The 13,109-nt window shown below is 40.8% G+C and overlaps 1 protein-coding gene across 1 annotated transcript in view; it reads right to left on the reverse strand.

The window, feature by feature from the left end:
- vipr2 (vasoactive intestinal peptide receptor 2) overlaps window positions 1–13,109 on the reverse strand; it is a 111,198-nt gene that overhangs the window by 58,931 nt on the left and 39,158 nt on the right. The window contains exon 4 of the mRNA XM_024264404.2: window positions 7,951–8,042. Within this exon, the coding sequence (XP_024120172.1) occupies window positions 7,951–8,042 (92 nt within the window). The remainder of the gene's footprint in view (window positions 1–7,950; window positions 8,043–13,109) is intronic.

Here is a 13,109-nt window from a genome sequence, read left to right on the forward strand (position 1 = left end):
AGATTATTGTAAAACTCCTTTTGTGTGCTTTGAAAATGAAATAAACACTACTACACTACACTACTTTTTTCAATGGTTTTCCTTGATGCCATTAATTGTATTTGTTTCCTGTTTGTTTTGTGCTACTTTATGTGTTTGTTGGTGTTTCAGTCCTGATCCTTCACTCCTAGCAGTGGAGGGCAGTGACCACCATTCACAGCTTCAGATATCCTGAAATGCCTGAAGTCTGAGTTTATGTTACAAAATGTATTGCAGGTTCCCACCATGGCTGCCTCTGTGAAAATGTGGCCTTGGGTATAGAAATCAACATATGGTTACTAAATCTTGTTACTGGTTAGCCCAGGGGTCAGCAACCTGCGGCTCTGGAGCCGCATGCGGCCCTTTAAGCACTGCCTAGTGGCTCACTGGCGCTTTTTCAAAAATGTTTGAAAATGATAAAAAATGTTGGAGGGAAATATATTTTTGTTTTTATACGGTTTCTGTAGGAGGACAAACATGACACAAACATCCTTTACGTTTTCCAGTTGTTGCGAGATGAGTGTAGGTGCTTCCACGCCGGCTGAGTCAGCGCCCAGTCAAGCGCACACCCTCAATGAAAAGTCATTGCAAACATGCGCACAGAATTCCTGGCCCATGCGTCTGGAGCGCACGTGAGCGCACGTGAGCGCACGTTGCTACGCGGGTCACGAGCTCCACGTACAAATCGGCACGCATTGAGCGCGCGCTGAATCTTCAACCCGGTTCAAGATTTCCAGTCGCAGCAGCTCAGAGCTGTGACCAATCAAGGAGCCGGATTTGGGAGCTGCTTGTGGGCGGAGTCTGCTTCAAAGCACAGAAGTGCCAAACGTGATCACGAAAGAGAAATGAATCATTACGGTTTGTGTCCGGTCAGGTTAATATGACACCAAGATGGACATTTAAAAAGGACAGAGTTGTGAAAACAGAAAGATTTGGGGGATTTTCACAGCTTTTACTTTTTGTAAACCTGGGTACCAAGTCCGTTCATCCTCCCTCCAGACTTGGAGGCCAGGAATTTTGGTGTGCGCGCGTTTATACCGACTATTCATTCAAAGTGTGCACTTGACTGGGCGCCGACGCGTCCAGTGTGGAAGCACCTTAAAGGTGCATGTTACATTTTTGTGTTTTTTTCAAATCCTCTAAATAAAAATAACATCAAAAGTCGGATTTCTTTATTGCAGTTCTTTAATTTCATCAAAGCAATGAAACAAACTGTAATTCATTCATATTATAGTGATGGTCTCAGACACGCTGGGCTTGCTGTCGGTCTGGCAGCGCAAGGAATTGTGGGTTACCCGTTCTTTTGCCTGTCTGACTGGAATTGGATTTAAGTTTGGGTTTTCCTCAATGTGTTTTGTTGTCTTACTGTTGAACATTTGTTGGCATTTATGATTTTGTCCTGTTATGTTTGAATTCTTCCTGCACCTGGAGTGAGAATGAGGGAGAGACTGATGACGACCCCCTCTCCTTGTGTCATTGTGGGATGTCAAAATAAAAGGTTGTATGTTCATTATGAGGTTATGCAGCTTTTGTCAGCTAGTTTGTCGCTGCAATTCCTCTCTAACTTGTCATGAAACCAAATAAGTGGCTTACATGACGCGAGGACACGCAGCAGGAGAAATAAACAGTCAATCACTGACGTTCATGATGTCGTTGTAATCTATGACATCACATTGATAGTGGGCTGCTTTATAGACACATTCTCCATGAGTCGCCTTCATTGTAAGACTTATATAAGGCATTTCAATTTATGCGGCTCCAGACATATTTGTTTTTTATTTTTTTGGTCCAAAGTGGCTCTTTCAACATTTTTTTGTTGCCGACCCCTGGGTTGGCCCCTCAAAGGGTCTCGTAAGGGTAAGTAAGGTTGAAGGAGGTGAGATGCAGGAACGTCATGCAGATTTTTCCATTTCTCAACCCCCCAAGTCCTGCGCAAGGGGGCCGTTGATGCTGTTCAAGCAACACTCCTAACAGGCTCTTTTACATGCAGCCTGACTGTTACAGATGAGGAAATGAAACAATCAGTGCAGTTTGTGTGGGCCTCCTACGGGCACATTTGTATCACATACTCTGTGCGTACAGCATTTTCATCACTGTCGGTAAGGAGCCAGTATGAGCTCCTCACTAACACCAAGAATGCGGCAAAAGGGCACCGTACAACAACATCATCTGTATGTCATTAGTAGGGCTGTGGATCACTGTTTATGTGGCGATCCGATTTGATTCACGAATCAAGCTCAACGATTCACGAATTGAACCACGATTCTTACTTTTTATTATAATGTTTATTGCTGTGTATGTCTATTTACTGGATGGATGGAAATGCAAATTATTTGTATTTAATCATCATCTATACCTTTATTTAGAACAGGAGATCAGAATGAACAAAACTGATTGAAAAAACACAAAGATTCAGATGGAAAGACATTTTGTCATTTTAAACTTTTTTTATTTTTTTATCAATCTTCTGGTTCAGCATGGCTGCACGGTGGCGCAGTGGTTAGCGCTCTTGCCTCACAGCGAGAAGGCCCCGGTTCAAATCCCGACTGGGACCTTTCTGTGTGGAGTTTGCATGTTCTCCCCGTGCATGCGTGGGTTTTCACCGGGGACTCCGGCTTCCTCCCACCGTCCAAAAACATGCTTCATAGGTTAATTGGTGACTCTAAATTGCCCCTAGATGTGAGAGTGAATGTGGTGAATGTGTATGTGTGTGATTGAGGCCCTGAGACAGACTGGCGACCTGTCCAGGGTGAACCCCGCCTTCGCCCATCAGTAGCCGGGATAGGCTCCGGCACCCCGCGACCCCGAAAGGGAAGAAGCGGACAAGAAGATGGATGGATGGTTCAGCAGCAACATAAACAACATAAACAGGATCAAAATCACTGCTGTCTTGGATCATTTAACAGCAAAACCTGAATATGTTCTTCACAGTTTTCTATCCTCAAAGTTCTTCAATATTTTACGTTCTAAGCATCACATATTGGTGCAGAGCTCGTATGAAAAAAGTATTTTTTTTGCAGCAGCAGAATCAGCTGATTCACGTTGATTACATCCGCCTTTCAGCAGCGCGAGGCTGTTTCTTCAGAATAAGATGGAGTTTCGTTAATTGCGTCAAATGTTGAAGAGTTATCATAACCAAAAGAGTGTAAACACTGAAGCTAAAGCTGCGATGTTAAGGCTAATTCATTTTTTCCGAAGTTATGCCTGTGAGCGGAACTTCAGTCTCAGTTTTTGAACGGAGAAAAGCTCTCGCTAGTTTTACTCTGAAAACCGGAAACTTCACCTTCATGAAGATGTGTTTACTTCCTGTGGCAGTACCGCGGCTCTTTGTTTTAGTTCGTAAACTTAAAATCCTACATTAATCTGCATTTCAGAGCAAAAATACATCGTCCCCAGGTGATATTTTGATCATATTTTACTACAATTTACTACATTTATAAAGATCACGAATCAGCGATCTTGGACGTCGCGAATATCTGTACTCGAATTTTCGGGAGCAAATCGCGAGTACCTGAGCACCCGGATACTCGTTACAGCCCTAATCATTAGTAGGTTTAACTTGTATTATCTCTATAAAGACTTATGATATGCACAACAATGGTAGATTCCATTTTCTTGAGGTCCCTTAAGGTGGACGCACGAGTTCAGGGAAACTGCAAGACACACCTGTGCTCCCTTCTAGATGTGCTGCTCCTTTCGACAACCCTCCATGGGACTGGCCAACCCAAAAACCTGCAGCACCCGTACAGGTCAACCCTCTGTATGGATACACATGGCCTTAATCTCGGTAGCTGTCATGTCTGAGCTCCTCTCAACCCATCCTTTTCCCTGCCTTGCTGAGCTGCCCTGATTTCTCATCTGCCTCACCTGTTCTGCCAGCTATTTATACCTTTTCTCTCCAGCCGTCCCCTGTCAGATTCTTCACGACTTGAAAGCCCAATGTGCGAGATCCCTTCGCTAAACTGCAGTCTTCATCCAGTCTGCCTGCTAGCTAAACTCCAGTCTTCATCCAGTCTGCCTGCTAGCTAAACTGCAGTCTTCCTCCAGTCTGCCTGCTAGCTAAACTGCAGTCTTCCTCCAGTCTGCCTGCTAGCTAAACTCCAGTCTTCATCCAGTCTGCCTGCTAGCTAAACTGCTGTCTTCATCCAGTCTGCCTGCTAGCTAAACTGCAGTCTTCATCCAGTCTGCCTGCTAGCTAAACTGCAGTCTTCATCCAGTCTGCCTGCTAGCTAAACTGCTGTCTTCATCCAGTCTGCCTGCCAGCTATATTGCAGTCTTCATCCAGTCTGCCTGCTAGCTATATTGCAGTCTTCATCCAGTCTGCCTGCCAGCTATATTGCAGTCTTCATCCAGTCTGCCTGCCAGCCAAGCTTCAGCCCTCATCCAGTCTGTCTACCTGCCAAGCTCTAAGCCTCAGCCTCACCTCACCCCTGACTAAAGACTCCTCTGCAATAAAACTTTCAAACTTGCCCTCTGTTTTGACTCTTTACTCGGGGTCCTCTTACAGACTGCCCAACAGTAGCAAGACTTCCCGATGCACACGTATGTCATGATTTTCCATCTTCCACTCAGCCTGCTTAGACTTGTTACTGGGGCTTGGTACCATATCTCATCAGTCTGTAGTTGCGAAAGCAGCTGCTTTTGTGGATGTGGGAAACACTGAACTAATGTTTTGATATTAAATCATTGTTGGGTGACTGTGGTGCAGACGTAGAGCGGTTAACCTTTGTTCACAGGTTTGGTTCTTGCCTTGTCTGTTCATATTTACTGGTCACCCTAGTGTTTTTGCTTGGTTTTCTCATTGCAGGTTGATTCATGAGTCATAGTGTCCTCAGGCATGAGACTGAACCACACTTTGCTTCTGGTGATTGAGGTTGGTGTCGGGTAAGGCAGAAGAGCTGACATAATTGTGTGAATGTCTGTGCATGGGTGTGTGTGACTGTGACGTGCTTCGGACTTCAAAACTATGTAAAAAAGCGCTGTAAAAGTATACAACACTTAGAATTTACAGTAGTCCCCATATTCGCTTCATATGTTTCCTCCATCTAAGGCCTTGTCCACACGTAGGCAGGTATCTGCTAAAACGAATGCATTTTTATACGTTTTGGCCTATCATCCACACAAACCGAAGATTTAAGTCACTGAAAACGGTGCATTTGGAAAACTCCAGCCAAAGTGAAGATTTTGGAAAACTCTGATTTTACGTCTGAGTGTGGACATGAATTACCGTGGATTTACATTTTTTAAACGTCACTTTTTGCGACACTTAATGCATACACGTCATAGATGCGCCGATGTTTATGTCAGACAGTGGTCAGCATGGACCCGAGGAGTGCATTACTTATTACCCTGGTAAAGACGCTTTTTACTTGCTTTATTTACAAACTCAATTACTGCTTCTTGTTGAGGAGCAAAGGAGAAGAAGCGTTTTGCAGTCGGCTATTTTACACCAAATATCCCTTCATGCAACAATCTTCTTTTTTCAACTTCCACCAGTTTGTCCTCTTCTCTGCCTTTGCCCTCTCTTTCTTCATCTTCTTCACCACCAGAGTCATTCTACACACCACCATCCTGTGCCGTCTGGAAACACTCTCACCAACCACTACTTTACAGTCACTGATCTCCTTCAGATTACACCGTCTACACAAGATGTAGTCTATCTGTGTGCTTCTACCTCCGCTCTTATAGGTCACTCTATGTTCCTGTCTCTTCTCAAAGAATGTATTCACTATCGCCATTTCCATCTTTTTTGCAAAATCAACCACCATCTGTCCTTCTACATTCCTCTCCTGGATACCAAACCTGCCCATCACCTCCTCATCACCTCGGTTTCCTGCACCAACATGACCATTGAAATCTGCACCAATGACAACTCTCTCATTTCCAGGGATGCTCATCATCACTTCATCAAGATCCAACCAGAACTTCTCCTTCTCTTCCAGCTCACATCCTACCTGTGGGGCATACCCACTAACAACATTGAACATGACACCCTCCATTTCTATCTTCAGACTCATCACTCTATCTGACACTCTTTTTACCTCCACAACACTCCTAACAAACTCCTCCTTTAGGATAACTCCTACTCCATTTCTCTTCCCATCTCCACCGTGATAGAACAACTTGAACCCTGCTCCTAAACTTCTAGCCTTGCTACCTTTCCACCTGGTCTCCTGGACACACAGTATGTCTACCTTTCTCCTCTGCATCATGTCCACTAACTCTCTACCCTTTCCTGTCATAGTTCCAACATTCAAAGTCCCAACTCTCAGTCCAACACTAGTGACTTTCCTCTTCTCTCTCTCCCTACGAACCCGCCTTCCTCCTCTCCTTCTTCCACCAACAGTAGTCCAATTTCCACCGGCACCCTGTCGGTGAACAGCACCGATGGCGGTCGTTGTTAACCCGGGCCTCGACCGATCCAGTATGGATTTCGTAGGTCTGATTCGCATATTTGATTTGGCAAGATTTTACGTCGGATGCCCTTCCTGACACAACCCTCTGTATTTATCCGGGCTTGGGACCGGCAAAATGAGACCCTGGCTTGGGCCCCCTCGTGGCTACATTAGAAGGGGATAAATAACATCAGAAATATAGTATACATTTTATATGAATAAAAACAACATCTTTACATTAGTTATGGATTTTGTGCATAATTCTACATAGTAGTTGATAATAAATTAAATAAAGCAAAATATAACCTAAAAAGTCATTTGGTTTTCAGTGAACTAAAGTAAAAGAAGTGAATCTCTGAGAAGAACCAGAATTCATCACTACTGTGGTGGAAAACTAGGAAAGACCCATGTTTTTACTTTGTCTGAAAGTTGTGGAAGTACTTTTAAAAAAAATGACAAAAACTGATCATTTAGAAGTTTTTCTTTTTAGTATTCTTTAATGATTATAAAGATACAATACTTTGAAGAGATACTTTGATACGTTTAACTTGAGCAAACTGACTAATGTGTAGTAAGAGTAGTAACAACCCAATTACATTGGTTGAGGGTATTTCCTCTTGAGAGATTTAGAGTTCGTGTTCTCAAAGTAATTTTTTTCTTTTCTCAGTGTGAGCAGCGTTCAGAAACTTACGGTCACACACACATTTTAAAACACATAATTTTGACCTCCACTGAGCTGAACACTCACTCGTTGCTATGGTGATGCAATACAGGTGTGGCTTGAACTTTTGTCCAATCCAGCAGCTGTTTTGCAGTCTTTGTATAAATGTATTTACTTTCTTATTGTTTCTACTTAGCCTGATTTGGAAATGTTTCCACCCTGATGTGACATTTTGCTGTTACATTTTTTTTTTCTCCAAACCTCCAAATCAAGTCTTTTTTAAGAACTATTGAGTTGCACTTATAAAAAGGAAACATTTTGCAGAGCAGATATTGTTTTGGTCTTGCTAATTCTTTGCCATACATATAATCAAACTGAGTGGCATTAGGACCAGAGCTGCTTCAGGGAAATCTGGACATTTAGTTTACATTTGGAAGGATAAAAAAGATTTGTATTTAATCAGAAGTTTCTCTAGGTTTCTGAGGCCTAACTTCTGCTAGTTCTGCCCTAAGTTGCTGCTTTAGCTAAATTCTTGTCCTGATATCCTGAAGCTACAGAACATCAGGAAGTAATTGGTGCTTCACAGATCCTTAAGCAGAGTCTGAAGTCAATGAGTATTTTACATTCAGGGTAAAGGTTTTGTAACAATATTGTACAAGAAAAGTGACACAAACTGCTCGTGTGTCACGTCACTGAGCATACTGACCTTTCAAAGCTGCTGTCTCTCACCACTAACCAGCGCTAATTAACAGCTATCCCTGCAGGCTTTGTCGATTACAGTCCACTAATGCTCTGCTCCACTTCCTGTGCCAAAGGCTCGCTGTTCACCAGAGCTCAGGCGACAGATACAAAAAAGGAAGTAGCCGTTTACCGTACCTTGCTCTGACTGGTGTCGGACTCGCACACGCTGCTTATGTTTGGGAACACGTCCGACCAGCCGGATGCTGTGCAGTTCCTGCTGATGTTTCCTGAGGCGGAGAAGACCAGAATTAAACCCAGTTCACCATTTGAAGTCTGCTGCCGTCTGCATTTGCTGATGCTAATTATTTTAAAGATTCCCTGTTAAATTTGCAGGAGCACATTTAATTGAAATATTTAAACACAATTATGAAGCACACATCTAGCTGAAGCACAAAAGTATATGGAAGCTGTATAGCCAAACACATCCTTCAAAAACTGAATTGCAAGTAAATAAGGATGTAAGCAAATGTTTCATCTGCACATAAAATCTTTCCAAAAAAATAGGATTTTCACCTGTGAGGACCACTATATTTATTTTTTTGTCAGAAATTGTGGAATTGTGAATAAATTATATTGAATTTATTTAGAAATGAACAGAAACAGAGAGCTAAACTCAACATGTACTTGAACCCTGCTGTGAAATATACCACTTAGAAAAAAATGTGAATTTAATTCCTTTAGTTCCAGAAATGACGCTAAGTGACATTTTAACCCTTAAACCTGATTAAAGTCTTTCAACATAATAAACTGCAGATCCAACATGTTGCATTTTAGCTCACAGCAGGATCAGTTTACTTATCAAGCCCCCACCCACTGAAGTTTGAAATTTATAATAAAGGACCTATAAGATAAAAAATAATGACTAATCCACTATTTTAGTGGAGTTCTGTTTGAGAAAAAGCTAAAAACCTGAGGTTCATTGTTGCATCTATGAGAGTCACAGATACAAAAGGAAAAAATGTCCTCTTCAATGTCAGATGCCAAATCCACTTTGTAAGTACAGTCTACTATGAGTGGCAGACAGGACGGCGTGACATTTAGGATGGGAGAATCCTGCAGCCTGCAGTCAGACTGATGGAAGTTATGGCAGGAAGTGACACAGAAGACAACAGAGACACACATGACTCTGAAGGTGACACAACTCTGAACATGCCCCTGCTGCCATGCTTCCAACCCTCAAAAGACGACAAAGCCATTGACGTCTTCCTGCTAAACTCTTCAAAATCACTAAGAATTAACACCTCTTGGGTTAACATAAAGATTTTCTAATTTTGCTTTGTTAAGGTTTGAGAAAACAACAAAAAAGTGCAGCACTTTTGAACATCTGCAAAGTTTATTTTCCTCTAAGCCACTTCCAAAATTCAAATCTGTGTTGTAAATGAAATCTTAGAATGTGCATTCACAATTGTTAACATCACACAAATCAACATTATCCCACGACACAGTGAATTCCAAGCATCTGCCCCAGATTTGTCACTGACTGTTAGGGAATGTTTGAAAAGATGTCAAACTAAAATGGGATAAAAGGACTTCTAAAGTTGTCTTTTTATCTACAGTCTGAGATTTTTCAAGTAAAAACTTGATCTAAACAGAACAGGTACTTTAGTCTCAGTGATCATCCTGTCAGAATGTGGGGTTTTCAAATGAAAAGTGGTTCCAGGCTGTCTTCTAGTTTAGTAATTTTTAGTTTTGCAAAATGTCTAAAGTCAAGCAGTAAAGCTATGTTCACACTGCCCTTCCAGCGGCTACATCCAGTGAAAAGTTTATCTACTTTTGGGGCTTTTGTGTTCAAAACTATTGGATTGATGTTTAGTTAATCAAGTTTCTATGACCATTTTTGAGCTTTACGCATATGGTGGCACTTTCAATCACAGGGGGGCCAAGTGTTTAAAGAAATCATGCGGCTTGTGCCCGGCTGGAATTACACAATACGCCATATTCATAGTAAAGAGCTTGTTTTATAAACTGCTTCTAAATAAGGGGTTCAGATGGAAATCCGATTTTCAGGATAATTATGTTATTATGAAGTGCTTTAATTTCTATCAACAGCTCTCATTCAAGCCCGTATAATGACATCATTTGTTCTTTTTTTTCAACAGATTTTTAAGAATATTTATTATAATAAATGTTTAACCTAACAAACATGATTTCAAATTTTATCCTACATAATATGTCAGTTGATTTTATAATTACAAAAGCTAAGAAAACATAATGAGAGCACAATGTCTACATGTCGTAATATTGTAAAAGAAATTGTCAAAGCCTCACTCCGATGAGCTTTGATTTATTTTATGTGCTCTCCGGCCTGTTAGGAGCTCCTCAAGACGTATGTGGATCCACTCATGTACAAGTGGATGCATCAGAATGAAGCAGAGCAGGGACCTTGTGGCAACAAGTTGTACTTTTGCAAGCTGCATTTTTTTGTCTGATCCTGATTCAATTCGATTTGAATAAATTAATTTTGAGCTTCATTTTCTTTTCCTTAGGTCCCTCATTGTCAGAAAAATGCCAGAATAACACGTTAAAAACACAAATTTCATTGGAGTGTGTCATTAAAGCCACCTGGACTTTCAGCTAAACACATTAACATTGTCATCATTTTTCAGGATGAGAGTTTATTGGGTGTAAAATCTGATTATTGGTGTGCTTTTAAGCATAGCCATGACTGTCACAGATGTGTAATCTTACAGAATGAACTGCTAAAGCCTTGGCATTTGTACAACCTCACATTGCTGCTGACAGAAAAGTTACACACTGAACTATGACAGTACGGCAGACGCCCTTTGAACATAAAGGTCAAAATCACTAATGTTCAACTGATAACTCAATTTTTTGTGTTATTGCCAAGTCTCAAACAGCCGTCTGTTTGAAGCGCCATGTAAGCGGTGTTAAGCGGTTTCAGAAAGGTGTGGAGTGGCCTTTGGGATTTTTCTGCTCAATCGTTTCACCACAGTGGATAAAAACTTTGCCTGACACCAAAGATTTTGTATTGCAAGTCGTCCTCTGCCTCAATTGGTGGAAAGCTCCTGGTGGAACCATCACAGCAGGTTCCTGCTGTGGAAAAGCCTTCTTGATGTGGCTGAGATGAGTGCCGTGTCCAGCAGACTGTGAACTGCTTAGGGATGTTTTCCAGAGGTCCAGTAATCACTGCAGCACAGAGCAATTTAACTCCCTCTGGAGGTTCCTAGAATTGGCCGTAAAAAGCTCGGAGCGTCACTTGCTTGCCGAGCGGAAGTAACCAAAGTTCTGCCTCCTCCAAGCTGTCTACAGGCTGAACACAGCCGAAAGATGAAGTCAGCGCGGTGACGGCTATAAATAAAGCCGGAGAGTGCTCATGAGCCTCTGTGGCCACTATTGCACAAGATGTTTTCAGAAAGTGAGGCGAAAAGAAGACAAAAAAAGAGAGTAAAGAACCAAGGACGAGATTTGGAAACAGAGCAAAGCTTGACGTGAAGTTCTGCTTCACAGACAAAAGTCGTCTTGTTTCAATTACATCATCGGTAATCCATTTTGGAAATATGTATAAATAATGATGAAATCCTATTATAATAGTTAAGTCAAGGGAGAAAATGAAAAATAAACATTTAACTTTGTACTACACAATTAAAGGAAAACTCATAATGTATGACTAAAAAAAACAAGCACCATGTTTTCTGTAGTATAAGTGGCAAGAACAAAAAATATCTAATCAAGAAGAAGGAAAACCATATATAAGTCACTTTTTTAGGAGAAAAGTGTGACGTTTCAGAACAAATCCCCCAAGCCCAGCGTAGCTAAAAAAAAATAAAGAAAGAAATACAAGAACACTAATCTTTTCATCTGTATAGGAAAAATGTCAAAGTTTAAGAGGAAAACAATCAATTCTCTTCCATGTTTGTTTTGGACGACACTTCTGCTGCTGTCAGTAGGAAATACTTATGCTCAGATGCAATGCCCTCTTGTTAAAGGAAATAACTGCTAAAAGACAACCAGTCTTTACTGGGAAAATAACAAATATATGAGCCTATTGATGTCTTTAAAGAAAACAACACACAAATAATTTGCACCCCTGGCTAAGCAATGAAAAAAAAAGAAACTTATACTCCGGAAAATACGGTAATTGTAACAGAAGGTATAATCATTAATTTAACATCTAAATTTAAATCTTTAATGAAAACATAAAAAGACTAAAATCAAACCCATTTAATCCAATTACACTGCAGTTTATTGGCGTATATAACTAAAAAACAAATATACATTCAAGATAGTCAGGCATTGAAAATGATGGGATGGAAAAAAAAAAATAATTATGAGGAAATGCAACAAAACAAACATTTTATTAGTGGGTTGATCATTTTTTTATTGATTTTAATCAATATGATCTAATAATGTATTTTCTTTTTTTTGCCCAGAAAAAAAGTATGTTTAAAAGGTATCGTAGAAAAGTCCCTGTTATTCTGTGGGACTACATTATCCAGAATTCCTAGCGGTCATGTGACGAGCGCGGAGGGATACAGTTCCAACTCATGCTCTACGTAGCTCACGAAGCCATGCGGTGAATCTGGGTTGTCGAGGCTGGTGTGTGTCATTTAAATGTGAATTATGAATAATTTATCCATAGTTTCCCTATGGCAGGGGTCGGCAACCCAAAGTGTTGAAAGAGCCACTTTGGACCAATACAATAAAAAGCAAATGTGTCTGGAGCCGCATAAATTGAAACGGCTTATAAGAGTCTTACACTGTAAGTAACACATGGAGAATTTGTCGAATAAACGATTATTTAAACGATTATTTCTCCTGCTGCGTGTCCTCGTGTCATATAAGCTTCACTTTTGGCCTCATGACAGTTGGTGAGACATTGTAGCGTCAAGCTATCTGACAAAAGCTGAATAGCCTCATAATGAACATTTGAGCTTTTATTTTGACGTCCTTAAATGACACAACGAGAGGGGGTCCTGATCAGTCTCTCCCACATTCATACTCCAGGTGCAGGAAGAATTCAAACATAACAGGACAAAATCATAAATGTTAAACAGTCAGACAACAAAACACATTGAGGAAAACCCAAACTTAAATCCAATTCCAGTCAGACAGACAAAAGAACGGGTAACCCACAATTCCTTGCGCTGCCAGACCGACAACAAGCCCAACGTGTCTGAGACCATCACTACAATATGAATGAATTACAGTTTGTTTCATTGCTTTGATGAAATTAAAGAAATGCAATGAAGAAATACGATTTTTGATGTCATTTTTATTTAGAGGATTTGAAAAAAAACCACAAAAATGTAACGTGCACCTTTAAGGTGCTTCCA

Source organism: Oryzias melastigma, linkage group LG17, assembly GCF_002922805.2.
Source record: "Oryzias melastigma strain HK-1 linkage group LG17, ASM292280v2, whole genome shotgun sequence".
NCBI classification, from domain to species: domain Eukaryota; kingdom Metazoa; phylum Chordata; class Actinopteri; order Beloniformes; family Adrianichthyidae; genus Oryzias; species Oryzias melastigma.